This window comes from Pelodiscus sinensis, chromosome 10, assembly GCF_049634645.1.
Source record: "Pelodiscus sinensis isolate JC-2024 chromosome 10, ASM4963464v1, whole genome shotgun sequence".
NCBI lineage: Eukaryota > Metazoa > Chordata > Testudines > Trionychidae > Pelodiscus > Pelodiscus sinensis.
In genome coordinates, this window is record NC_134720.1 from 10,211,170 (window position 1) to 10,238,056 (window position 26,887).

The 26,887-nt window shown below is 44.9% G+C and overlaps 1 protein-coding gene and 1 long non-coding RNA gene across 16 annotated transcripts in view; one reads left to right on the top strand and one right to left on the bottom strand.

The window, feature by feature from the left end:
* PER2 (period circadian regulator 2) overlaps nt 1–26,887 on the bottom strand; it is a 182,982-nt gene that overhangs the window by 50,376 nt on the left and 105,719 nt on the right. For all 12 annotated transcript variants that reach the window (XM_075937506.1, XM_075937510.1, XM_075937505.1 and 9 more), the window contains 6 exons: nt 18,325–18,467; nt 16,713–16,791; nt 8,487–8,593; nt 7,387–7,540; nt 6,878–6,986; nt 2,522–2,653 (listed from right to left, as the gene is read on the bottom strand). In XM_075937506.1, coding sequence (XP_075793621.1) covers nt 2,522–2,653; nt 6,878–6,986; nt 7,387–7,540; nt 8,487–8,593; nt 16,713–16,791; nt 18,325–18,467 — 724 coding nt within the window. The remainder of the gene's footprint in view (nt 1–2,521; nt 2,654–6,877; nt 6,987–7,386; nt 7,541–8,486; nt 8,594–16,712; nt 16,792–18,324; nt 18,468–26,887) is intronic.
* Nucleotides 1–26,887, top strand: part of LOC106732224 (uncharacterized) — a 113,925-nt gene that overhangs the window by 46,308 nt on the left and 40,730 nt on the right. The window lies entirely within an intron of this gene.

Sequence of the window (26,887 nt, forward strand, 5' to 3'; positions counted from 1 at the left end):
GGCGGGACCAGGTGTCCTGCCACTCCAGTCCTCCGGGGTGAGAAAATCCCCGTTCGTAACTGCGAATCCGACATAAGTCGGATCCGAGTAACTTGGGGACTGCCTGTAGTTGGAATTATTTTTTCCAATGTGCATTACTTTACATTTATCAACATTAAATTTCATTTGCAATTTTGTTGCCCAAACACACTTAGTTTGGTGAGATCTCTTTGGAGCTCTTCACAGTCTGCTTTGGTCTTGAACAAAATACAGGACTATGTAGCACTTTAAAGACTAACAAGATGGTTTGTTTCAGCTACACCAGACTAACACGGCTACATTTCTATCACTATTCTGCTTTGGTCTTAACTATCTTGAGCAGTTTGTCAAATGCTTTCTAGAAATCTAAGTATACTATGTCACTGGATCCCCCTTCTCCACATTTGTTGACCCCCTTAAAGAACTCTAGCAGATTAGTAAGGCATGATTTCCCTTTACAGAAACCATGTGGATTCTCCCCCAACAAATTATGTTCATTTACGTGTCTGGCAATTTTATTCTTTACTATAGTTTCAACTACTTGCCCAGTACTGATGTTAGGCTTACCAGCCTGCAACTGCCAGGATCACCTCTACAGCCCTTTTAAAATATTAGCATCATGTTAGCTATCTTCTTGTCATTAGGTACGGAAGATGATTTAAAGGATAGGTTACAAACCACAGTTAACAGTTCTGCAATTCGCCATTTGAGTTCTTTCAGAACTCTTGGGTGAATGACATTTGGTCCCAGTGACTTGCTACTGTTAAGTTTATCAATTTGTTCCAAAACCTCATCTAATGACACCTCAATCTGGGTCAATTCCTCAGATCTGTCACCTAAAAAGAATGGCTTGGGTTTGGGAATCTTCCTAATAGCCTCAGCTGTGAAGACTGAAGCAAAGAATTAATTTAGTTTCTCCATTATGACTATCATCTGAGTGCTCCTTTAGCATCTCAATCATCTATCGGCTGCCCACTGGTTGTTTAGCTGACTTCCTGCATCTGATGTACAGTTCTTAAAAACCAGTTTACTATTACTTTGAGTTTTTGGCTAGCTGTTCTTCAAACTCCTTTTTGGCTTTTACTATATTTTTACACTTAATTTGACAAAGTTTATCATCCTTTCTATTTTCTTCACTAGGATTTGACTTCCACTTTTTAAAAGAGGTCTTTTTATCTGTCACTGCTTCTCTTACCTGGTTAAGCCAAGCCATGGTGGCACTTTTTTGGTTCTTTTACATATTTTAATTTGGGGTATACATTTAAGTTGGGCCTCAATTATGATGTCTTTGAAAAGTTTCCATGCAGTTTGCAGAGATGTTACTTTTGTCACTGTACCTTTTAATTTCTGTTTAACTTCTTCATTTTTGTGTCATTCCCCTCTCAGAAATTAAATGCTGCAATGTTGGGTTGCTGAGGTGTTTTTCCAACCACAGGGATGTTACATTTTATTACATTATGGTCACTATTTCCAGGCAGTCCAGTTATATTTACCTCTTGAACCAGATCCTGTGCTCCACTTAGGACTAAATCAAGAATAGTCTGTCCCGGTATGGGTTCCAGAACCAGCTGCTCCAAGAAGCAGTCATTTAAGGTATCAAGAAATTTTATCTCTGCATCCTGTCCTGAAGTGATGTGTACCCAGTCAATATGGGGATAGCTGAAATCCCCTCACTATTACCGAGTTTTTTAATTTGATAGCCTCTCTAATGACCCTTAGCATTTCATAGTCACTATCGCTGTCCTCATCAGATGGTCAATACTATGTCCCTACTGCTATATTCTTATTATTGGAGTATGGAATCTATAGAGATTCTATGGAACATTTTGGCTCATTTACGATTTTTACTTTATTTCTTCCATCCATTAACAGGTAAGCCACCCTACTAGCTCTTCCCTCGTAAAATTAAGGAAAAAAAGATGTGCCAAACTAATAAAGCTATGTCAGTACTTAGAGAAGGATTAAACTTTTGTGAGTCTCTGGGCCCCTATCCCTTCTGTCTACAATTCTCCCAGTCCCACTCTCACCCCAGTTGGGGAAATGGCATTGGGGCTCAAAGGCTTTCCCCACCTTGTGGCACTCCTGTTGGGAAGCAGGCTCAAGGAGTTTCCACCACTACCTGGCAGGAGTGCCAGGTGGGCAGAGCAAGGCAGGTTCCCATTCTCTGACTGTGCTCCCCAGGAACACCACCAGGCAGGTGAGTGAACAGGTTGGGGTAGTACCCATTTTCCAGGATCTCACAACTGGCCAGTGCCCCTAGGCACAGGCCCCATTGGCCTACTGCCTAATCCACCACTGGTTTTGGTCCTGTGTAGGAATCCCTTTCAATGACAGTCAAACCACCTCCATAACATTTTTTTTTGCTGGAGAGGCCTGGCCTAAGCTACAGTACAGCAATAGCCTCTGTCCCAGCCCAGAAACTGAAAACACGTTAACAGTGAAAATAGTTTTCCATTATTAGTTTTATACCAAAGTCTTCATTTAAAAAAAATTAAAAACTTACATGCTTCTCCTTTTGGGCCTCTTCATTGTTGTTTCCATTACTGTCACTGGATGATGCTACACTCATTAAATGTTCATGTGATCCATTGCTACCCAAGCTTCCATAGCCACTAGATCCACTGTTGTGTACAGGCTACACACAAAATATTAGCAATCAACTTTAACAAAAATTAAGCTTATATGGGCACTGACAATTCAGAATGAGAAAAACTAGCAAGATGCAATAGCTGCATGCTTTCTTAAGACCCCAGATAGGGATACATATGACTATACCTATATATCAAGGCGAGTATATTGCTGAATATATATGATCAAGAACTTCAACGATCGCACCCTTATGTCCAAAACATGAAGTGAACTCTCAGTAGGCACAATCCAACGAAGACATGGAACTCCAAAGAAATTAACAAGACACTGTGCAAAGCAAAGTTCATTGCACAATTGGCGTAGTTTAAAAAAAATAAAATAAGAGTTACCTCTTTCTGTAACTGGTGTTCTTCAAGAGGTGATGCTCATGTCCATTCAACATAGGTGTGTGTGCTTGCCACATGCACTTGTGCCAGAAGATTTTCCCTCAGCAGCCCCATAAAGAGGGGCTGCTGCCACCCTGCACTGCTGCCTCTGTAGCAGAGTGAGCACCGTAAAGTGGCAGGGGGATCCTCGGGAACGGGGCTGAAGCACAGTGGCTACTGGCCCAAAGGAGTATAGAATAGTTAAGTAATCAATAAAAATTCATGTGGTTACTTGACTATTCTATAACCCACTAACATCCCTAGAAGAAGACTGAGAGGAAGATGTCCTGGGCCATGCAAAACACCAAAACCACCTTCAGGAGAAAGGCTAGGTACAGTGTAAGCTACACTATCACTTCAAAGATAAGATGTAAGGTGGCTTCAGTGTCAATGTACGGAGTTCAGAGACTCTTCTGACTGATGTAATGGCAACAAGAAAAGCCAAATTACACCACAGTTGTAAATGGGGGCAGGAAGCCAGCAGCTCAAACGGGGGACCAGTGAACCTAGCAAGGATCAGATTAAGATCCCATTGAGGAAGAAGAGCTGGGGCCTGTAGGAATAACCTTTCCAGGCCCTCCAGGAAGCAGTGCACCAAACTATGTGAAAAAATGAGCACCCTTGGATTGGCAGAGGGAAGGCCGAGATTGCAGCCAGATGTACTCTGTGGCAAATGCAACACCTTTTGTTTCAAATACAAAAGGGCTACGTCTACACTGGCCCCTTTTCCGGAAGGGGCATGTAAATTTCACCAGTCGTCGTAGGGAAATCCGCGGGGGATTTAAATATCCCCCGCGGCATTTAAATAAAAATGTCCGCTGCTTTTTTCCGGCTTTTAAAAAAGCCGGAAAAGAGCGTCTACACTGGCCCCGATCCTCCGGAAAAAGTGCCCTTTTCCGGAGGGTCTTATTCCTACTTCAAAAGGGCACTTTTTCCGGAGGATCGGGGCCAGTGTAGACGCTCTTTTCCGGCTTTTTTAAAAGCCGGAAAAAAGCGGCGGACATTTTTATTTAAATGCCGCGGGGGATATTTAAATCCCCCGCGGATTTCCCTACGACGACTGGTGAAATTTACATGCCCTTTCCGGAAAAGGGGCCAGTGTAGACGTAGCCAAGATGATCTGCATCCACTTTGCTGTGTAGGCTAATCTAATTGAAGGCTCTCTGCTTTCAAGGAGGATGTGCTGTACCTTCGCTGGGTATGCCATCTCCTCAGCCATGCCGTGAGATGGAGTGGCCAAAGGTCTTGGTGAAAGAGATGACTGTGGTCCCAGGACAAAAGTTCTGGATGGCACAGCAATGGGTGAGGGACCCTCTGCAAGAGGCTCATGAGGGTGCTCAAATAGCGTTGACATGGCCACGCTGGTGCAAACAGTATAACCTCTGCCACGCAGGTGAGGCAAGAAAACTTCACAGAAGTTCTTGACTGCCCTCAGTTCTCTGACATTTATGTGGTGGGCTGTCTCGTATGGGGGCCACTGGCCCTAAGTTTGGAGTATTCCAAGGTAAGCTCCTAATTCTTGGTCTGAGGCATCTGAGAACAGTTCCACTGGGACTGCCTGAGTGGGACACCCGTGAGATTTGTATAGTTCTATCCAACACCGTAGGGACTGAAGGATGTGCAGCAGTACCATGATTACATGGTCGAGGGGGTACAATGATGGAGAATACACGGATACCAGTCATAGTTGTAGTAGCTCTGATGACAATGGTACCAGCATGGTAAATATGTCCAGCACCACTTGAAAAGCCTCAAGCATGGATGGGGGCTGCATGGTTCATCTGTGCTGGGGACTTGTCCTTTGAGTGTTCTGAGGGAGAGTCCCCCTTCTTCATCATCTCCTTACGAGGTGCTAGAGAGTTGGCAGCCTTGGCAGCATTCTTATTCTTTCTACGCTGGGTGCCTGAGGATGCCTAGTGCTGCACTGATGGTACCAGAGAGGCACTCTAAGTCCGAGTGCGGCTCTTGTTGGGCTAAGGAAGACTCCAGAAGCAGCATCCTTCATTTCATGCCCCCTTATTGTCCTGGGGCAGAAAGAATTGCAAATCTTGCACTTGTTGGAGATGTGTAATTCTCCTAAACAATGGAGACAATGTGGGTCACTAAGTGGAACAGGCCTGCAACACACAGCACAAGCTTTAAAGCGAGGGGAATGAGGCATGCCTCATCTCCGGGCTAAGTCCCAATGGGGAACTAATTGTTAACTACTCTTCTATTACTGAAGAGGAACTGTTTACAGTTCAATAGAGGGAATGACTAATGCTACCGTTAAGGTTGGAGTAGAGTGTTCCTACCACAATCACTAATGGCAAAAAGGAACTGAGGAAGGGGCCTGGGAGCACTAGTGCATGCCACTCCAAGGCGTGCTGAGACCCAGGCCCAGTTGGGTACTGCTGAGGAAAAATCTTCTGGCACCGGTGCATGTGGCGAGCATACTCTCCTATGTTGAATGGACTTGAGCAGGCACTCAAAGAATAATCTTTAATGACTTCTTATCAATTAAAACAAGGCATGATTTTGAATGCAACACTGATGGTATTTCTAAATATAGCTGTATCACTTTTGTTAAAGATAAAATATTGCCTATTAATGTTTTTATTGTTGGACTTAGTGATTCTATTGCATACCTTCTTAAAATTCTATATTAAAAAAAAATCTAACAGACAACACGATCACCTAAATAAAATAACTCAACTTTACGTAATGGAAAACAACACACAACAATTTTAACCCCTAAACATTATCAAACAAAAAAACCAAAATTAAGGATAAAGCTACAACTCGTTATCATGGGATATTAAAAGTTAATTGTAGTTTTAAATAACTAAGTGTCTTGCAGTCTGGAAAACTACCAATAGTATTTAATAATTAAACTTAACTCTACCTCGTGTAATATAGCAACATAGTCTTATGCATGAAATAGTTCCAATGTCTGCTGGAATACTTGTGGAACTGCTGCTTTTGGTTGATTTGTAGCATATTACTGGAGTATATGAATTTATGTGGTCTTAATCTAGGGGTCCCCAAACTTTCAACCTTCCACCAGTGGTTCCCTGTAAGCTAGGTGGATGGGCAGCCACCCAGGAGAGAGTTAGGTGCTGATTAGCAGAGCACCCACAACTGTCAGCATGTGTTTCTACTAGTAGTGCATATCTACATTGCCTCACAGCACATAAAATAGATTTCACACATGGATGGAAAAAATTAGAGGAAAATTGCCTCCCACCTTTCTACTCCTGTCTGTGCCCACCTGTTCCCAGGGCTAGGAGGCACTCCTTTTTCATCCTTCTATGTGAGCTGGCCCAGGCCACAGCTCTGCCCTCCTGAATGTTCCGCCATGTCTCCATGGTGGGGGAGCGCACCCTAGTTTGGAAACCTCTGTCCTAATTTGTCATATAAAAAGATATTTTTCTTTTGGGTGGAGAATGATTATGTTGAACTGTTTATTATGATGATGAACAGGCCATATTGTTTAAATTGGGAGAATGCACTGCAATGCAGTTTGTTGTTACCTCTGCATGGTAATAAGTGGGAGAAATATAACTTTTTTATTTGAAAAGTAAACTGTAATAATTTAAACTACTGAACAGGAAGGGGAAAATGCTGAGTACATTCATTAGTGTACCCTGTGGGATGTCTGTTTTTTGTTATAGGATCATAAGGATCTTGATTTTTAATTGTAAATTTGCATAAAAGGAATGTGTTACACAATAAAGAAATGGCATCTGTAAAATAGAGATAAAATGCTGACAGACATATTAAAGATAAGACTCTTAGGTACTACACTACATGGGGGTAACGTAAGTGCCCAAGACCTTAGCACCAAACAAAACCCCAGACCCTACCTGTAACAACAGCCGGTATATTTGTTCTGTGATTTCCTGAATGCTAGGATGAAGGATTTTATCTTCTGTGTAGTTGGGAGCAGCAAATACATCTTCATTTAAGGGGCCACTGTAAAAATTATCATACCCAAAATATTCCAAATGCGTGGAAAACACAACCTAACAATCTTTCAAATATATTAAATAGGCTCTTGGTCCCATTCTATTGCATCTAAAAAAAAACTTTGAATCTGATAAAATGTGCAACCTTACTCTGAACATGGCTTCTCCATTCTGTAGTAACTCTTGACAATATTGGACAAACCTGCAGCACTTACAAATTATTGTAAAAAGCATTTAATGTATTATAATATACACTTAAAAATCACAAAAAACAAATACCAAGTATAAAAAAGCAGTTTGAATTTGTAATGTTTGTACAGACCCCTTCCACTAATTTTAAAAAAGTTGCCATATAAACTTGAATCCCCCAACTCATTAATTAGCATAAGAATTAATTGTCTACTTACGTCCTAACTTTGTGTCTTCCAATTATAAATGAGACCTTTCGGCTCCAAGGATTAATGAAACTAGACCAGCTGGTATCCATTGTTATGTATTCTCCATTTCTAGTGCAGAACCTGATTGGTGAATAGTCAAAAGGCTGTCCACCATATTGAAGTACTATAATGCAAGTTTTACAAAAATATCAGTTTTATAATCACATACGGAAATTGTATTTAATATGCTTTTATTCAAATTTTATAAAATTTCAAAACAGCAAAACATTTGAATATGTATAGATATATGGCAGATATAATGATCCAGTAATAAAATGCTAGGTAATTTCACATCCAAGGAAAATTACGAGTGTTGGTTCCCTCCGGTGGCCAAATCTTCACTGGCTATATTTAAAATTTATAAAAATTAAAATTATATTCTTTCCCCATACCAATAACTACAAACACATTTTAATGACAATAAATCAGACTATTTGCAATATTGAATTCTGTTCTCCAACACAGCATGTTTCACTCAGTAGACCTAAATCTATATTCATTTTTGTAAATACATATTGTATGTAAAACTCAAGAACAAGATTTTAATGCTTAAAACCATCATAGCAACACTAATTGTACCAAGAAAAATGTCCCCACTCCTCAGAAAAACCCTGAACAAGTATTCCTTTTTCAAATTTTATAGAAAAAGAGCTAACACTGACCAAAAGGTTCATATTTTCTTTGTTATCAATTCATTAATCAAAGATGAAATGTCCACTCAAAATGACTACTTTTAGGAACATAATCTTGAGACAATTATCTTTGTGATAAATGGCTAAACATTTACTTATTATTAAAGCCTGCCTATGGTACAAGAACTTGAGTAATAATTCTTCCATTTTGTTGTTGACTAGTGTTAAATGTTCAGCTGGAAACAAAATTAAATTGTATATTTTAGTTTTTCTTTGCTTTCAAAGCAAATAATCAGAAATTCCATACTAATTCGATACTATCTATCAGCTTGTCTCCCCACCAGCTCCTTGAAGCTGTTAAGGTAACTGAATTTTAACTTGTATTTTGTAGAGTTCTTAGAAAAATCTACCATATGTGCCAGGTAAGAGATAACATACTTTTTTTGTGAATTGCTAGCATTAGAGGTCTGTCACTTGGGTGAAGATGCAATAAAATAGGGGTTCCTATTAAGTCCTGAGGCAGGTATCCCAAAAGAGGTACAGCTCTGGAAAAAAAAAAAAAAAAAAAAAAAAAAAAGAGTAGAGTAAAGGCACACAAAATCCTGTTTTGAAATATTTCATTTGAAACTTCATTTTCTAGGCTTTAGTTTATTATTTTTAAAATAAAAAAATCTCTGTGGAATTGAATTGGGAACGCATTGTTATCAGTGCCACAGTAACATGTAACAATCATTTGGATATGATTGCATTAATTTTTAAAGCACTTATCCGTGGGGGAAGGGGGTTAACCATAGTATCTCCTTAATATTCATGAATATAAATGAGGTTATTCTCATTCCCTCTCCCGTTAGCCTCTTAAATGGGATGTACCCCAAATCTACAGATTAGGAGCTGAAATAGAGAGGTCATACCAGCTGTCTGTGACAAAACCGAGAACTGATCTCTCCTGAACCCAAGTCTGTTGTCTGAATCAGAAGTCCACCTTTCCTCTCAGGTTAAAGGTTTAACTTTCTGAAGAGTTGCAAGATAGTCAGCTCAGTAGTTGAGGTATTTAAAAGGAATTAAGGAAGACTTAAAATGTTAGAAGATAGTCTAAAATTTTATTAGAATCTATAACTGGCAACCATGTATCTAATTCCCATATGTGCCTTGAAAAATATCTTAGCACTATTCGGCAGCATTCCTACTTATGCCAGAAGCTGACTGATGATAAGTTATTTGCAAGATACCAAAAACTATCTTTGTAGACATCAAAAGCAGATGTCTGTGATTTCAAACATCTGCATTTTTGTCAGAGACAAAATGCCTGAGAAGCACAGATCACACTCCGAGAAAGTTTGGTCTTTGCTCTTGTGGTGCTTACATGAATTGCAGGGCAGGCACTGCTCTCAGCAGCACACTTCTGACAGTCCATAGGAGAACTCCCCTCCAATCTGTTGAGTCAATTTCCAAAAGCATGAGGTGCACCTCCTTGGGATATGGATGGAGCACACAGACAAGACTTCAACTATTGTCAAATCTCAATTAAAAACATTTGCAGCTGTTGCTGCAGAGTATACATGAAAACATGGCCTTAGCATAACTGAAGAAGCAATGTCTTCCTGAGTTTGCAGACTGCCTCAAATGATGAACTTTCTGAGAGATGAACTGCTTGCTCATTTGTAATGGTTATTCTAATTATGACAGTTAACTTTGTTGTATTTAAAGTACTTCATGGCTACAAGCACATACGGAGAGAAAATGCATTATGATCTATAAACTACTCTTAATGACTTCTCATTATGGGTAACTTCAAAAATCACATAAGGGTGAAAGAGAAAGGGGATGAAACTCATTTCATATTCCTCAAAGTAGGCAGGGGAAGGTCAGAGGAGGGAAAAATACTCAGCTAGATTGGGGGGGGGGGAACCAAACTAGCAAATGCTACAAAGTCAGGGTGTAAAAATAATTTATTTCTGTAAACATGTAACCACTGAAATTTTTAGCAGTTACATGATTACACACAGATGGCAGCCAGTGGCAGCCAGATGGAGTAGGCTGCTCCGCAGGAGGCGATGTTCGTGGGAACCCAGCTTTTAAACCACCTTCCACCTGCCCCCCATGCTGTTGCTTCTGTGGGAGGTGGGGGCAGCTCTGTGAGAACCTACATGTGTGGAGAGCTGATTTAAAAGTTGGGTCCCCACCAACCAGATTTTTAAAAGCCAGCTCTTGCCTCCCTCCCCCTTCCTGCCTCTGATCTGGTTGGGGGTGGGGAGAAGAGGGGATGATTAACCAATGAGTCCAGGCTTATTGGTTAATCATGTACACAGATACACGCTAATATCCCTACTACAGAGATGGGTGTGTTGGAGTGCAACATCTACTAATCTTAGTAACTTGAACTAAGTTATGAAGGAACTTCCATTAAGGAAGAAGTCATCAAGCGTGAATTTTACATATGAACTTCAGTATGCATGTTATTAGCAAATAATGTATTAGCAAGTACAGTCTATCTATCAGAATGGTTAGATCAGCACAATTATCTATCTCCATATACAATATTTCCTTCATGAGTTGATTAACAGCCATTCTAAAAATTGGCTGGTTAAGAGTTAAGGCTCTTACGAATATTCACTTTGATTCAAATGTGTATATTTTAAATACAAAGTATGAAGCATTAAGGAAACACAGTACGTACGGAAGTTACCTTATCTAGTAATTAACAAAAAACCTCCACATCAATGTCTAAAATTGTAACATTTATATAACTGGCAAAAAATGTTATTGACTTTATCAACGTTTACTGTGTTAAAGATTTTATGCAAGAATTAAATTAGACTCCAGAGAAACACATATTGATCAGTTTTCAAATTTAAAGAGTGGCTATTGAACATTATGTAGTGGTAATAGGTGACAGTTAATAGGGAACTGTATATTTTTTACCTATGTTGAATATGCAGATCTATGTGCATAATTAAGTCAATTTCTGATTTTACAGCCTCTAAACATACACTAGTCACCATGTAAGCTTTAGTTACCCAGTGCAAAACTTTTCAGTATCTCAGTGTTACATTATGAACAACTTTCAGTTGACAGCAGGACCTTTATCTTATAAATATTTCCAAAAGTTAGTTCGCTTATCCCAAAAGAGTTCCGAAACAGTAAGAACTAGAAACACCAAATTTTGCACAGATACTACTGATTTCCTAACTTAAATAACTGTATTGGTTATATCTCAAAATCAGTTCCCCCAGAGCTCCAATTGGGCCACTAATTAGCTTTTAGTAACGCCTGATCATAGGCATTTGCTGGACTCTTCTGCTAAGCGTGTCACAAACTGCAACTATGAGATCCTTTCCCTATGATAACAGAAAAAGTACTAATTATGTTAATTTCTTAAAGTAATATATAAGAGAAAAATATTTATAATAAAATATGTTATGTTAATGTCATTGATGTAGCTCATTCATCACACCTTTTACTATATTTCCCCTGGGCGATGCCAGGTATTTCTGCTAGTTATAAATATTTAACTCATTCTTAAAAACTGAAGCTCTAAAGTAGAGGTATTGTTTTACATATTCTATTTAACCCATCAGACACTGGGATAATATAGTGCATAAACTTCAGAAATAGGAATGTTAACTATAGGGTATTTGTGTAAACATGGACATTTTAGCGGTTATAGGTTTGCATGTGGGGCTGGGGCAGGCAGGAGCCACTGCTTGTGTAAGGGTACGTCTAGACTACCGCGTTTTGTCGACAGAAGTTTTGTCGACAGATACTGTCGACAAAACTTCCGTCGACAAAGAGCGTCCAGACACATTGAGTTCTGTCGACAAAGCAAGCTGCTTTGTCGACAGAACTCCGTAGTCTGGACGCAACGTTACAGGCAATAACACCTTCTGTCGACAGAGTTCTGTCGACAGAAGGTGTTATGCCTCGTAAAATGAGGTATACCAGCGTCGACAAAACCGCTGAGTTCTGTCGACATTATGTCGACAGAACTCAGCAGTAGTGTAGACGCTGGTATAGTTTTGTCGACAAAAGTCCACTTTTGTCGACAAAACTAGGTAGTCTAGACACACCCGTAGGGATGTTAAATGATGTTTATTTTAGTAATTGTGTAGCTGCAAAAAAATTTTTGGTTACATGGTTACTAAAATACTCCCCAGGGGTGGGGCCAGCAGCCAGTATGTTCCTGGCTCCTGGCCTCACTCCCGGGGAGACCCCATCACCCTGAGCTACTGCCTCTGTATCAGAAGTAACAGCGCGGGGTGGCAGGAGCGCCCGTCTGCAGGGGCCAAGCTGCCCATAGACAAAGGCTGTTCCGGCATCCCAGGCATCTGATACAAAGGTATAGCATGGAAGAGCGGAAGGCAGGCAGCTCCGCAGAGCCAGCACACATGAAGAGTTGGCTTAAAAACCATATTGCCTCCCACCTGCCCCACCCCGTGCTGCTGCCTCTGCAGGGTGGCAGTGGGGGGCCAGATGCTGGTGCTTGTGGGGACACGAAGCCTGCTCCCATGGAGCATGGGCTCTCGCCTGCCCTCCATGTTGCTGCCTCTGTGGGAGACAGCAGGAGGAGGAGCAGGTGGGGGAACCAGCATGAGCAGGGAGTTGGCTTTAAACTGGCCCCCAAAGGCACCAGCTTCTGCCTCCCCCCACCCCCCCGCTGCCTCTGATAAAGAGATAGTACGGGGGGGGGGAAGGGGAGGGAGAAGGAAAGAGGGAACAGGCAGCTCCATGGGAGCCTGTATGTGTGGGGAGCTGTTTGAAAGTTGCTTCCCACATATACCAGCTCTTGCCTGCCTCCCCCACACTCCACACTGCTGATGCCTCAGAGAAGTAGGAGGGGAGGCGGCTCCTAGGAAACTGGCTCCCTGTGTGAGCCAGCTCCTGGCTGCCTCTGTGGGTGGCAACAAGTGGGAAACAGATGGCTCCATAGGAACTGTCTCTGTGGTCATTTGAAGAAGTGGACTGTGCCCACAAAAGCTCATGATATCATCTACATGTTTTGTTAGTCTATAAAGTGCTTCCAGACTATTTGGTTTTTTTTAAGTTTATCCTGTACAGACTAACTCGGCTATCCCCTCAAGCTCCCACAGGAACTGGCACAAATGGGGAACCAGCTTAAAAATCAGCTTCCACTTCCTCCCCATCTGCCTCTTATAAAGAGGCAGCAATAGGGCGGCATGTGTGTAGTCGATAGGATTAATTGGTAAACCCAGGCTTATTAGTTAATTGTGTGATGTACTACACATTGACATCCCTTCTCAGAAGTCTACCTTCCATCTAGCCCCCATACTTCCATTCCCAGACCACTGCCTGGCAGTGCCCTCCATACACTCAACCCCTCATCTTTGGCCCCACAAAATCTACTTGCCCCTGGCCACAAGAAGTTAAACTGGTCCCTGAGCCTTGTTTCACCCCTCTCCCCCTCCCGCAGAGTTGGAGAGTGAGGGGAACCTTGGCATCCCAAATTGTGTGAGTGAGGTGTCTTTTTGTTTTGGTTTTTTTTTTTTGCTTTTCAATTGTTTAGCTCCCAACTAATTTGCCTGTGTGTCAGTGGGCCCTGACCCAAAAAAGTTTCCCCACCCCATCCTAAGCATTCATCTCACTTGCAGTTTGGAAAATGCAAATGGTCATAAAAGTAATATAACTCCACTAAAATTAATAAATATGTATCAGCTACGTGAGCTGTGAAAGTTACTATAGCAGTCTTAAATCCATATTACAGTAAAACTGCAGTTGTTCGGCATCCAGTGGTCCGGCACTCCCAATAGTCTGGCACCAACTGGAACCCGGAAGTGCTCTGGCCAGCCGGACAATTGGAGCTACTCTGCCCCCAAATTCCTCAAGTCCGCCGCTGGTCAGTTTCAGCAGCGGCGGATTTGGGGAAGCCCGGGGAAAAGCAGCTGGAGTGCTGCCGGGTTGGTCCCACAGCGCTGCTCAGGTGAGGGGTAGCACTGCGGGACTAAACGGGCAGCACCCCAGCTGCTCTGCCCTGGGCTTCCAAGTCCGCCGCTGCTGAAACTGACCAGCGTCAGACTAGGGGCAGCCAGGGGCAGAGCAGCTGGAGTGCTGCCCACACTGTGCAGTTCCCCACTGACCCCCCCCCCCCTCCCAACACCTCATAGCCCCCCTTCCGGTACTCTGGCATATCCAATAATCCGGCACCCCCTGAGTCTCATTGGTTAAACTAAACTAATTAAACTAAACTAATATAAGAGGGATGAAAGCGCACCAGCCAAAGAGGGTGGGAGTGCTGCACCACAACCAAAGAAATAAGAGGAAGATCATCTTCCTGTAGTCATTTCCTCTTCTTTTACATTTAATTCTTAGAAATGCATTTTTGGAAAGTGCATTCTAAGGCAGCTGAAATAGTAAATCTCTTATTACTGACTTACATTCTGAAATTACTACAGAGCAATGATGCCAGCCACTGACTGTGCTGCCAGCCAATGCTTCTGAGGGAGAATGAAAGAGGAACCTAACAGATAAAATGAGACAATTGCACAAGCTTTGATCCATGAAAGCTACACAGATAAAATGGATTCATGACTGAATATTCTGTGTTCCAATAGTAAAATCTTCTTTTGATTTTTTGTTTAAAATATTGATTATGAAGAAATTTCAGAAAGTTTAATGAGCTTTCTGAAAGGTTAAGAAGCAAAAGCTTGCAGAAGAGTCAGATTTAAACAATTTTCAAATTCACTGTATCAGTACAGAGTAGCAGTTAAAAAAGCAATGACTTTTTCAACTGTTTCCACTGATCCTCCTTAGAGATAACAAAACAAAAAACCCCACACAACACACACACACACACACACACACACTAGAACAAAGTAAATAACCATGCCACTTCATGATCTAGCTGTCTTACATCTTCTAACTCTCCTGTTTTGTTTTCAGGTTTAATTTTTTAAAATTTTCTAACAAGAATGAGCATTTTTGAACCCCTTTCCTTCCTCTATTGGTGTGTTCAGAAAAAAGAATTTCCTCAGAGATCTCTTTGTGGAAGATTTTCTAAACAAATTTTCTCTTCCACAAAGACCAGATAGTAGCCTAAAAACTCCAAGTTAAAGTCCTGCTCTGTCTACAAAGTTCCCACTCAGCCAGCCACTCAAAGATACTTCTACCTTTACTGTGCCCTGCTGCACGCATTACTTTTGCATTGCCTAAGGCTCAGAAATCAGGACATTTCATTAATTCACCTCTCTGCACTAGAGCCAGAATTCATACAATAAACTTCCGAGGAAAACCAAAGAGAACCTCAATCTAGATCAGACCTAGAAAAAACAACATCTATTTGTCTTCTCTCTGCTCTCCTTCACAGGGAGAGAACACTTTCAGGTCCTTTAAAACCTTAATCCAGTCTATAGTTGGGAGAGCAATATTCCTTTCCAAAATGGATACTACTGAATTCTTGGAAAAAAATCACTAGGGGAATTCAGTAGTGAAGTTGGGATTATATTTCCTCCTCCTTTCCCCCCGGGCAATGTATCCAATACCTCTTCTTAAAGAAGCAACATCATAAGTTCAGACCTTTCCCCAGGCTAAGCAAGCTTCTCCCTCAGTCCCTCACATTGGCTTCAATTTTTCCCAAGGGGTGCTCAAACCCTCACTCAACCTCCAACTCCACCCCAACTCCATGCCTTCTCCCAGATACCAACTGCTTCTTACCTCCCCTCTTTCCCAAGCATGCCTCATTCCCACTGCTCTCAATGCCTCCTGCATGCAGCTGAACACCTATCCCATGGCCTACAGGAGGTGCTAGGAGGAAAGAAAAGAGATGATCAGCGGAGGCCTCCGATAAAGTAAGAAGCACTGTGGGAGGAGTGGGAGAGCTGGCTGCTGACAGGTGCTTAAGCACCTTTTAATTTTTTTCCATAGATGCTCCAGCCCTGGAACACTCATGGACTTCGCACCTATGCTCACAAGTACTGGTAAATTTAAGAAGGGAAAGCACACAGATCTCTCTCAGATTCAGGTAAAATAGCAGCTGAGTCAAAAAATCCAGGAAGTCCAAATGGAAATTAACAAGTGCACATTCTATAGAGGAGTAATGTGAGGAAAACAAGAGAAGCAACTGACAGGCATACTCAACAATAAAATTATTACCTCTAATGTGTCTAAAGGAAACAAGTACCAAAAACATGCAGCAAAACCCCTTTCTTCAGAAAGTAACTGTACATAAAGTCAAATTAGATCATTTCTGCACACTGAAAATAACAAGACCATGTAAATGGGATTTCCCCAAAACGACTAAAGCTTCTCTAAGGTGCTGCAGGACTATTCATTGCTTTTAAAGTTTTTTTAACGTTTATCTGTTTCACATTTTATAAGATCCACATTTTATATGGTCTGTATCCCAAAAGTTTATATTAGGTAACTTCTCGGGGAAAGAATATTTCCCCACTTAAGGGAAATTTTTCCTCCCACATATGTCATCAGAAAGGTAAGAGCTGCTCTCTATAGAACAGGAGCGTACCGGGGATAGGCGAGGTCTGGGCAGCAGGTAGGGTGTGGGAGCAGTCAAGTGTTTGGGGTGTTTATTTGGCCCAGGTCCCGTTTGACTGGGGAAGGGAGGACCCGGTTCTGTAAAGACAAAATTAAACTAAATCTAAGCTCTCACAAACAGAGCTAACTAATAATCAGGAAATAAGAGTTTCAGTTCTTCACCTTTCGTCTATATCCTGGAACAAACAATTTGGTGTATGCGTAGTTGTAAAAATTCTCTTGTCAGGAGGAATTCTAGGTGCTAAAAAAGAAAAAAATTAAAATAGATTGATAGTATTTTTCATATGCATAAAATGCTTCAGAGTACCAAAGCTTTAACCCAGCAGTTTTCAGTGTTACTAACTGGCTCACAGAATACAATTCTGATCACCCATATACAACAAGTTGTAACAGTATTATGCCTCCAAGATGAATGTGTTAGCTACAAAATCAAATAGTTTTGTTTCTTCATATACGGGGTTCATTTCTTGCCTGTGGCTGAGCTCCACCCACACAGAACCAGAGAGAGTAGTAAGATCAAAGATGGTGCGCACTGCTTTAACATGCAATGACCTGATCCTGGGCCTGGTTTGGTTTCAACACAAGTGAGGATAGCCTTAAAGTCGAGTGTTACTTGCACCCACTTGAATGGGCCACAGTGGCATTTGGGAACTGCCAGAATGCGACTGCACTCTGGCAATAGACCTAACAAGCCTGGTATACTAGGGACTGTAAGATGGTGCATAAAGCCAGATACTCTAATTTTATATCACTCAGGGATTCCTCTCCATTGGGAAATGTTCAAGTATTTGACTAAACCAGCTGCTTTTTGTTGCTGTGTGCTGGTGAGATACAGTAGGGACAAAGATCTGACCTTTGAAGGCTAGTGTGACTTGTTTTGGCTCATACAAGCAGAATCAGATTAATAAAATATCTATAAAAATGTCTATCCTAGAAGACTATTTTAATTTCAGGATGGTATATGACTTGACTCAAACTCAACAGTAACACATTGAAATTCCAATGTTGCATTTAAGACTGTGATTAAAATTAGAAGTAATGTCTGAAGTTATGACAACACAATCAGGTTTCATTTTGTGTTTTACAATACTAGTATTTCAGAAAATATACTCAGGACACATTTTTAATCAGGTGCATATCTGCTTCATGATTATGCATACTTAATATCCAAGTATATCCTTATTTGGGGACCAACACACTTGTACACTTAAGTGTAAATAAGTACATCCTCATGCAAAACAATTATTTTCTCTGCTGTTTATGTTTTTTGGGGGGGAAAAAACAATGCTGATGTCATCCTCTCAACATCCCAATTCTCTGCAGGCAACAGAGGACACATATTAAAGATGAAATCCTGATCCTAATGAAGACAATAGGAAGACTCCCATTTGACTTCAGAGGGGCCAGGATTCCATCCAAGGTCTACAAATGAACTTCAGAAATTGCCTCAACCGCTGCACTTATGTTTGTGTGTGTGTGTGTTTTTTTTTTAAATAATCATCACTTGGCTGTGAAAGCCCTATATTGCTATTTACAGAAGGATGGACAAACCCACAAACTCAAAATTTTGAGTATTTTCCTCCCTTAAACAACATGTCTACAACAAGACAGACATGTGGCAACCCTGATCTAATCACTCAAGGCAATTCTAACTAGACTGAAAGTCATTTTTCCTATTCTATTGCATGCAAATTCATAAAACCTGCTGACTGCTTGTTATTTTAATAAAAGCAGACCTTTTGATTTTAACATCATTGCATCTTAGTGTTATTACCTTCATAGCCAGAATGAACCTTTTCTGCAAGCAACACACAGCAAAGCTGATCTTCAGCATTCTCAGTGTCTTGTATTCTGATGAGGTAAGGAGTCATGCGAAATGGGTGGTAGCAGATGAAATACTCATGTTCCTTTCCTGCACTAATAATGAAAAGAAAGTTTATATGTTTTGCACATAATTTAGTTTATGGTGAGAAATTCTAGAAGTGCCTAAAAGAGTTGGGTAGGGATCTAGTTCCCACAAGAGCTTTGGAAAAATTCTACCCCATGTTTTCTTGGAGTGAGCTGTGCCCACGAAAGCTCATGCCACCTCTACATGTTTTTAGTCTATAAAGTGCTCCCAGACCATTCGTTGTTTTTCCCTGTACAGACTAACTCAGCTACCCCCTGAAGCCACAAGACATAGTTAACTGTTGCCAATGTGCAGGGTTGCCAGATTTCACTGGTTTCCATCCATGCAGTTTTTCATACCAGTACTATTCAATTAAAACATGCTTAAAACAAGGGCACGTGAAGTGAGGTGTGTGGTGACTGCACATAACACTGACCGTGAGAGCCTCCAGCTGCAGCCAGTCAAAGTACTGCTACACTTCAGTCAGTACAACCTGCAAATTCTAGGTATGCAGGTTCTTGGTCCTGCCATGAGGGCAGGGAATTGGACCTGATGACCACTAGAGGTCCCTTCTAGTTCTAGTATTCTATGATTCTAAGTGCTATCAGAAATACTATCCTATTCTTGGAGACCATGATGGTTACAACAATCTTGTGGCCCACTGATATGAAGGAGGGCCACTCACCAGTGCCCATTGCTGATCTAGAGGAAGACCTAATCCTGACTCGGGGACTTTGTACATTAACTGTTATGAGAGTAAATCATTTGTCACCTTAAATATATATATAAAAAATACACAGAGAAAATCCTACTTTCAGTACGGGCAATCACAATAAACCATGTGACCATTCATTATGAATTAGGTCACTATTCTTTAATAACCTAATAATCTTTCTTTTGCTTTAATCCTGGAATAAGGAATTCATTTTATATTTATATAGCAGAGATATGCTAACAGGACCATTACTTAGTAAAAAAACAAAAACTATAGTACTCAAAGTAGTTTTCCTAGCTCAGCATCCATGAAATCAAAAGATAATAGCAACAAAACAACAAAATACAGTTTGTGTACTTTTGAAATATTAAAAAAGAGACAGAAGTGACTGAGCCCTTCAGCAAATATTTGCGTAGTCAACTATAGGTTAACTGATAAGCCTGGGTCTATCACTTAATCCTATCAACTACACACAATCTGTATGGGGGGGAGGGAGAGGAGAGGAGGGTAGGTGGGAGCCAGTACGCATGGGGAGCTAGCTTTTAAGCCAGATCCTCATGAGCATCAGATCTCATGGAACCACTTGTCCCCCGCAGCCCCCCCCCACTTGCACACTGTTGCCTCTGATAGAGAGGTAGCAGCATGGAGGTAGAGGGGTCAGGCTGGAGCTGGCACAAGTGGAAAACCAGCTTGTAAACTGGCTCTCCGTGCATGCTGGCTCTGCAGAGCTGCCTGCCCACCCTTCCTGTGTATCTTATAGAGGTAGCGGAGGGTGCGAGGGGGAGGGGAGAGACAGGCTGGAGCCAGTGCTCAGGGGGGAGGGAAGGGGCTGCTGCCATGGGATGCTGACAGTCTCTGTCCACAGAGAACTCAGACAACAGTCTGGGGGGAGAGGGAGCAGACAGCTCCTAGTTGGTGGCTAGGGGAGCCAGCTTTTTAATTAGTTCCCCTCACAGACCAGCTCCCACCTCATACAGAGGTAGCAGCATGAGGTGGCAGGGAGCTCCCCAGGAGAGGGACTCTAGGGACTATCGAATAATCATGTAATCACTAATATTTGATGTGGTTACACAATTATTCAATTACTCGATCTCTAACATCCCTAACTGGCATATGGAACCATCTAGATATGCTCAATGTTACCAAGTTTCTATTCTTCATGTTTGAGCAAAAGAGACAAATAAAATGAACCCTCTACATTAAAGAACCTGTATTGCAAATAAAAATATCCAAACGTACTATTATCTATGCTTTAAGACATTTAACTAGCAGAAAACTTCTTATCTGTTAATTTCTCTTCTCAAAATGCCATCTCTACTAATTGTCACTACATCGTGGTTTTAATTTATGCAGACCAGCTATATACTTTTATGGTGGTAAACAATCCAGCTGGCCAGAAGATTTCTTCCACAGTTATAATAAACTTACAAAAGTATAATTTTTAAAGCTAATGTTAATTGCAGTAAAAAGAAATCTGACCACCAGCCTCACACAGTGTCCATATTATCTGTAGTTATTAAATCTTCACAAGAGGAACAGAATAGCAAAGCTGGCTTTTGGAAACAGGAAAAGAACGGTTACTTACCTGTAACTGTTGTTCTTCGAGATGTGTTTCTCATGTCCATTCGAAGTAGGTGTGCGCGCCGCGTGCACCACGTCTTCCGGAGCGTTTTTCCTAGCGGTACCCGTAGCGCCCGCAGGGCGCCCCCTGGAGTGGCGCCGCCATGGCGGGGCATAAGTACCCCTGCCGGTGCTGCCCCACCTCAGTTCCTTCTTGCCGGATACTCTGACGAAGGGGAGGTAGGGTGGGAGTCGAATGGACATGAGCAACACATCTCAAAGAACAACAGTTACTTACCTGTAACGGTTCTTTTCTTCGAGTGGTTGCTCATGTCCATTCGAAGTAGGTGACTACCAACAAGCTAACCCCAAAGAGGAGGGGTCGGAACAGTCATAGCACCAGAGTCATAAAGGAAGGTGAACAATAAACAGATTTATTTGAACGAGTAAACAGTGACAAGTCACCAACCCAGAATGAAGACAACGAGAGCTATATATTTACATTACAGATTCTAGGACTGCAGAGCCCACACTTGCATCCTCCTTGGCCTGTAGAGGTAGCGCATAATGCGTTGTAAACGTGTGGAGGGAAGACCAGGTGGCTGCCCTGCAGATTTCCATGATAGGTACCTGGGCACCGAAGGCTACCGAGGACACCTGCGCCCTGGTAGAGCGTGCCTTCACCTTGGGTGGGGTTTTACCAGCCATCTGATAACAATCTGCTATACATTGCACCACCCATTTTGATAACCTTTGGGTAGAAACAGGTGAACCTTTTCCCTTTCCCCCAAATGTGACAAACAACTGTCAGGATTTATGGAAGGGCTTGGTTTGGTCGATATAAAAAGCCAGCACTCGCTTGGCATCCAGGGAGTGTAGAACACACTCCTTAGGGGATGCGTGAGGTTTAGGGAAGAACACTGGTAAATAAATCTCCTGGGATAGGTGAAAAGGGGAAACCACCTTCAGTAGGAAGGTCGGATGAGGTCGTAGCCTCACATTATCACAAGAAAAAACAAGGTAGGGCGGCTCGATGGTCAGCGCCCTTAACTCAGATACCCTTCTAGCAGACGTAATGGCTACTATGAAAGCAATCTTCAATGAAAGGTGCTTCAGTGAACAGGTAGCCAAGGGTTCGAAGGGATGGGACATAAGCCTGTGAAGAACCAGGTTGAGGTTCCATTCAGGGTATGGAGCCCTCACCGAGGGATACAATTTCTCCAAACCCGTAAGAAACCTTTTGACCACCTGGTTAGAAAAGAGAGAGACCCCTGCCGTACCCACATGAAAGGCGGAGAGAGATGCCACATGGACTTTAATAGACGAAAAAGACAAGCCAGAAGAACGAAGTTGAAAGAGATAGTCGAGAATAGCTGGAATAGGAGCCGAGGACGGCTGTACTCCTCTCCGGGACGCCCAAGACAAGAAGCGCCGCCACTTGGCAGCGTACGACCGTCTAGTAGAGGGTTTCCTGCTGCTAAGGAGCACCATCTGTACCTCTCGGGAACATTCCCTTTCTGGTTGGTTCAACCACGGATAAACCAGGCCGTCAGGTGGAGAGACCGGAGATCCGGGTGAACCATTATTCCTCCGTCCCAAGGTTGGGTTAGCAGGTCCCGAACTGGGGGGAGTACTATGGGGTCCCGGGCCAGCATGTCCACCAGGATGGGGAACCAGAACTGTCTGGGCCACCTGGGGGCTATGAGGATGATCAAGGACCTGAAAGTTCTTGCTCTGGTCAACACCCTGGAGATTAGTGGGAATGGGGGAAAAGCGTAGAGGACGCCCTTTGGCTACGTGGTCGTTAGGGCGTCTCCCTTGGAAAATTTCCCCAGCCCCAGCAGGGAACAGTAGTTCCTGCATTTTGTATTGCGTGCCGAGGCAATCAGGTCCAGGTGGGGGATAGCCCCACCTGTGGAAAACCTGAGTACAGAATCCTTGAGCGACCACTCGTGGGCTCCAAAGGATCTGCTCAGTGGGTCTGCAAGCAGGTTCTTGCACCCAGGGAGGTATTCCGCCTGGGGCGAGATGTTGTGCGTGACACATAGATGCCATAACAGCAGGGTGTGACTTTTCCCCCATTCCCTCCTTGCACAGAGGTGGGGAACGTGCCCCACCCTGCTTGTTGAGGTAGAAAACCGCTGCAGTGTTGTCCATACGTACCAGGATGGAGCGGTGGGAGAGCCTCGGCAGAAATGCTTCGCAGGCTTTCCTCACCGCTCGCAGTTCTCGGATGTTGATGTGCAGGAACCGTTCGGACGGGGACCAGAGGCCCTGAGTTCTGTGGCCCCCCCGAGGTGTGCACCCCACCCTAGGTTGGATGCATCGGTGACCAGGGTCAGCGAGGGGGGAGGGGCATTGAAGGGAACCCTGCTGCGCACCACGGATTCCTGGGTCCACCAGAGTAGGGAGTCCAGAATGTCCGGGGGCACTGTGACTATGGAGTCCCATAGGCCCTTGGACTGGCAGAAGGCCTTTGCCAGCCAAGCCTGCAGAGGTCTCATCCTCAACCTGGCATGTCGCACCGTGTAAGTGCATGCTGCCATGTATCCCAGGAGCCTGGAGCAGACCCGAGGAGTCGTGATGGGGAACCGGGTTAGCTGTGAAATCAGCTCCCCTATTGCGAGGAACCTGCTGTGGGGCAGGAACGCTCTGGCCACCTTCGCATCGAGGAGGGCTCCCACAAACACTATGCTCTGGGAGGGGGTCAGGGATGACTTCTCGACATTCACCAAAAACCCCAGCCTTAAGAAGAGAGCTCTTATGAGTGACACATGAGCTTCTACTTGCTCATACGAGCGACCTCGGATTAACCAATTGTTGAGGTAGGAGAAGACATGCACCCCTCGATTGTGCAGAAAGGCGGCAACCACAGCCATACATTTTGTGAACACCCTTGGCGCAGTACACAACCCAAAGGGGAGTACTGTTAACTGAAAATGGTGGCAGCCCACCATAAACCAAAGGAACATCCTGTGACGGGGCCTGATAGCCACATGGAAGTAGGCATCCTTTAGATCGAGAGTCGCGTACCAGTTGCCCAGTTGTAGCACTGGGATGGCCGAGGCTAAAGTTACCATTCTGAACTTTTGTTTCACCACCGCCTTGTTTAATAACCAGAGGTCCAAGATAGGGCAGATGTCCCAAAACTAAAGGGGAGTAACAAAATAACGGGAGTAAAACCCCTTGCCCCGCAGGTGCGGGGAAACCCTTTCTATTGCCCCTTTTTCGAGGAGTGCCCCCGCTTCCTGAAGCAGGATGTGTTCGTGAGGGGTGTCCCTCATTAGGGACAAGGTAGGGGGTTTTGAAGGTGGTGGGCCCAGGAATGGGATAGAATAACCCGAATGTACAATGTTGAGGACCCAGGCATCTGATGTTACTTGGGCCCATGCCTGGGCAAAACGGGAAAGCCGGGCCCCAAATGAGGGGCCCGGGTGGCAGACTGGTACGGGACTCTCTAGCTCTAAGTCAAAATTGCGGCTTGCCCTGATTAGAAGGGCCGTGAGGGCCTGCCCGTTGGGGATCTGACCTGGGGCGATGACGTCGACCCCTGGACCCTTGGGGGTGTGCGGCCGCCCCGGAACCTCCACCGGAGGCCCGGTAGCAGCGCCTCCAGAAGTCCCCACAGGGGATCTGGGGCTGCGCTCTACCCTGATGCCTAAACGGCAGTTGACGCCGCTAAGTAGCTGGTGTATGTATGTCCAAGGACTTCAGGGTCGACCTAGTGTCCTTTAGGGTGTGGAGCCTGGAATCTGTGTGCTCCGAGAACAAGGTCTTTCCTTCGAAAGGCAAGTCCTGGATGGTATGCTGGACATCCGCGGGGATCCCCGAAACATGGAGCCATGCCCCACAGCGCATAACGACACCTGTCACCATGGTGCGGGCTGCCGAGTCCATGGTGTCCAAAGCCGCTTGGAGGGCAGTTCTTGTGCTGATTTTACCCTCGGAGGCTATAGCCACGAACTCCTGGCAGTCCTCCGCCGGGAGTCGGTCCTTAAATTTCTCGACTGCCTGCCAGGTGTTGAAGGCGTACCTGCTCAGCATCGCCTGCTGATTAGTGATACGGAGCTGCAGAGCACCCGTAGCGTATACTTTGCAGCCCAGCAAGTCCATCTTCTTAGGTTCTCTTGCCTTCGGTGAAGGACCGGGTTGGGGAAGCTTCTCCTTTTGGGCCGCAGCTTGCACGACCAATGATCCATTCCGGGTGGGGAGTACAGAAAATCGTGACCCGACTGCGGGACGAAATAACGCCTCTCTACCCCTTTTTGGGTAGGAGTCAGAGTTGCTGGCATTTGCCACAGGGCATTAGTAATTTTCGAAACTGTCTTGTTAAGTGGTAGCGCGAATCGTGCAGGGGTGTCCTCAGTGAGGATGTCTACCATCGGGTCGGTATCCTCAATTATGGGCTCAACCGGAACAGCCAGGTTGGAAGCAAGGCGCCGCAGGAGGTCTTGATGCGCTCTGGCATCCATTGATGGCAGCTTGGGCGCCGGGTCTGCCAGTGCCTCATCGGGGGAAGATGACGACGATGACTCCTGGACCAACAGGGGCACCGTCGCGGTCAACTGCGATGCCGATTGGGCAGCCCGAGCTTCCGTAGGGGCTGTTCCTGGCACCGATGGCTGCGGTGCCGCTGGGTCCTGTGGCACCGAGAGAGGTGAGGTGGGCGCCCTAGACAGGGACACAGAGGGACGAGAGCAGTGCCCTGAAGCCTCCGACGTCATAGAAGGTGGTGGTTGGCCCTGCCACTGATGATAGGCCCAGGAGTCCAAAAGGGCCACTGCGGATGCGGGAGCCACACCTGCTGGTTGTGGTCCCTTCGGTGCCTGGATCTAGATCCGTGCGTCGAAGAAGCTCCCGAAGACCCTGAGCGCACCGACACCCCATCCGAGTCCAAAGAGTAATCAGATTCCAGCCACGGTGGAGCCAACGAGGAGTGCAGCGCAAACCTGGCCATCGACTCAGGCTTGCCTGCATGCGCACGGCGCAGACCCAGACCCGGTGCGGCAACCTCCGATGGCACCAACAGTTGCAGCACCGGGGTGCCCAAGCCCAGTGCTGTTTAAGGCGGCATTTGCGGCACCGAGGTACCCATGCTTGGTGCCGTGTACGTCATTTGTGGCACCGAGGTCCTCAGGCTCGGTGCCGTGTGTGCCAATTGCAGCACCGGGGTGCCTAGGCCCGGTGCCGGCAGCGTTGCCAGTAACTGCAGTACTGAGGTGCTCTAGCTCGGCTGAAAAAGTGGAAGCGGTGCCGTCTGGGGCTGCGGTACCGGGGTGCCCAGGGCCAGTGCCGATTGCGCCGACTGCAGCTGTGACACCGGGGTGTCCAAGCCCGGTGCCGGTTGCGTGGCCAATAGGTACGGCACCGAGGTGCTCAGGCTCGATGCCGACCGAGTCATGTCTGACTGGCGCGGTACCGGGGTGCCCATGCCCGGTACCGGGGTGGACCACTGAGTCAAAGCCGGTGCCGATGACGGCATGGAGACAGACATCGTCTCTCGGGAAGCCAGATAGCCTTGGGAGTATGGCACCGGTACAGCCAAGCGGGGCTCTGGCAACTCGGAGAGCAACGGCCTGCCATGGCTCGAGGCTCCCTGGGAATGACGACCTGACATCATGAAGGAGCCCGTAGTAGCGGTGGGAGTCAAATCCAGCGTGGCTGGTCCCAACGCATATGCCACTGTAGCACGCCGACCCTGGTCATGCAAGGGCAATAGCGGTGCCCTTGGGGCTTGCCCCGTGGGCGACCTCGACCTCTCCGAGTCAACCGATGACGGCGGGGAGGTGGTAAGGCTGATTAAGTCCTCTGCCGCTTCAAAGGCGTCCGGCGTAGACGGACGATGAGAGGGCAAGCGGCCCGGGTTCGCTAGCTCCCCTCGGTGCCCTAGAAGGGAGGCGCGCACCGGTGAGCTAGTGGTGCAGTGTCCAGCCGATACCGGCTTCTTGGACGGGGACCTGCCCCGGGACTTCTTCGCCCTCTTAGAAGGGGGAGAGTGAGACCGGTGCAGGGAGCCTGCCGCCGACGCCCAGTGCCGGTGTACGGCCTCGCGCATGGAGGCCGGTGCGCTGTGCACCGCAGGCTGGTCCGGCGGTGCCAGTTGAAGCGCTGTTTCCATAAGGAGAAGCTTCAAGTGGGAAACTCTGTCCTTTCTAGTACGAGGCTTGAAAGACT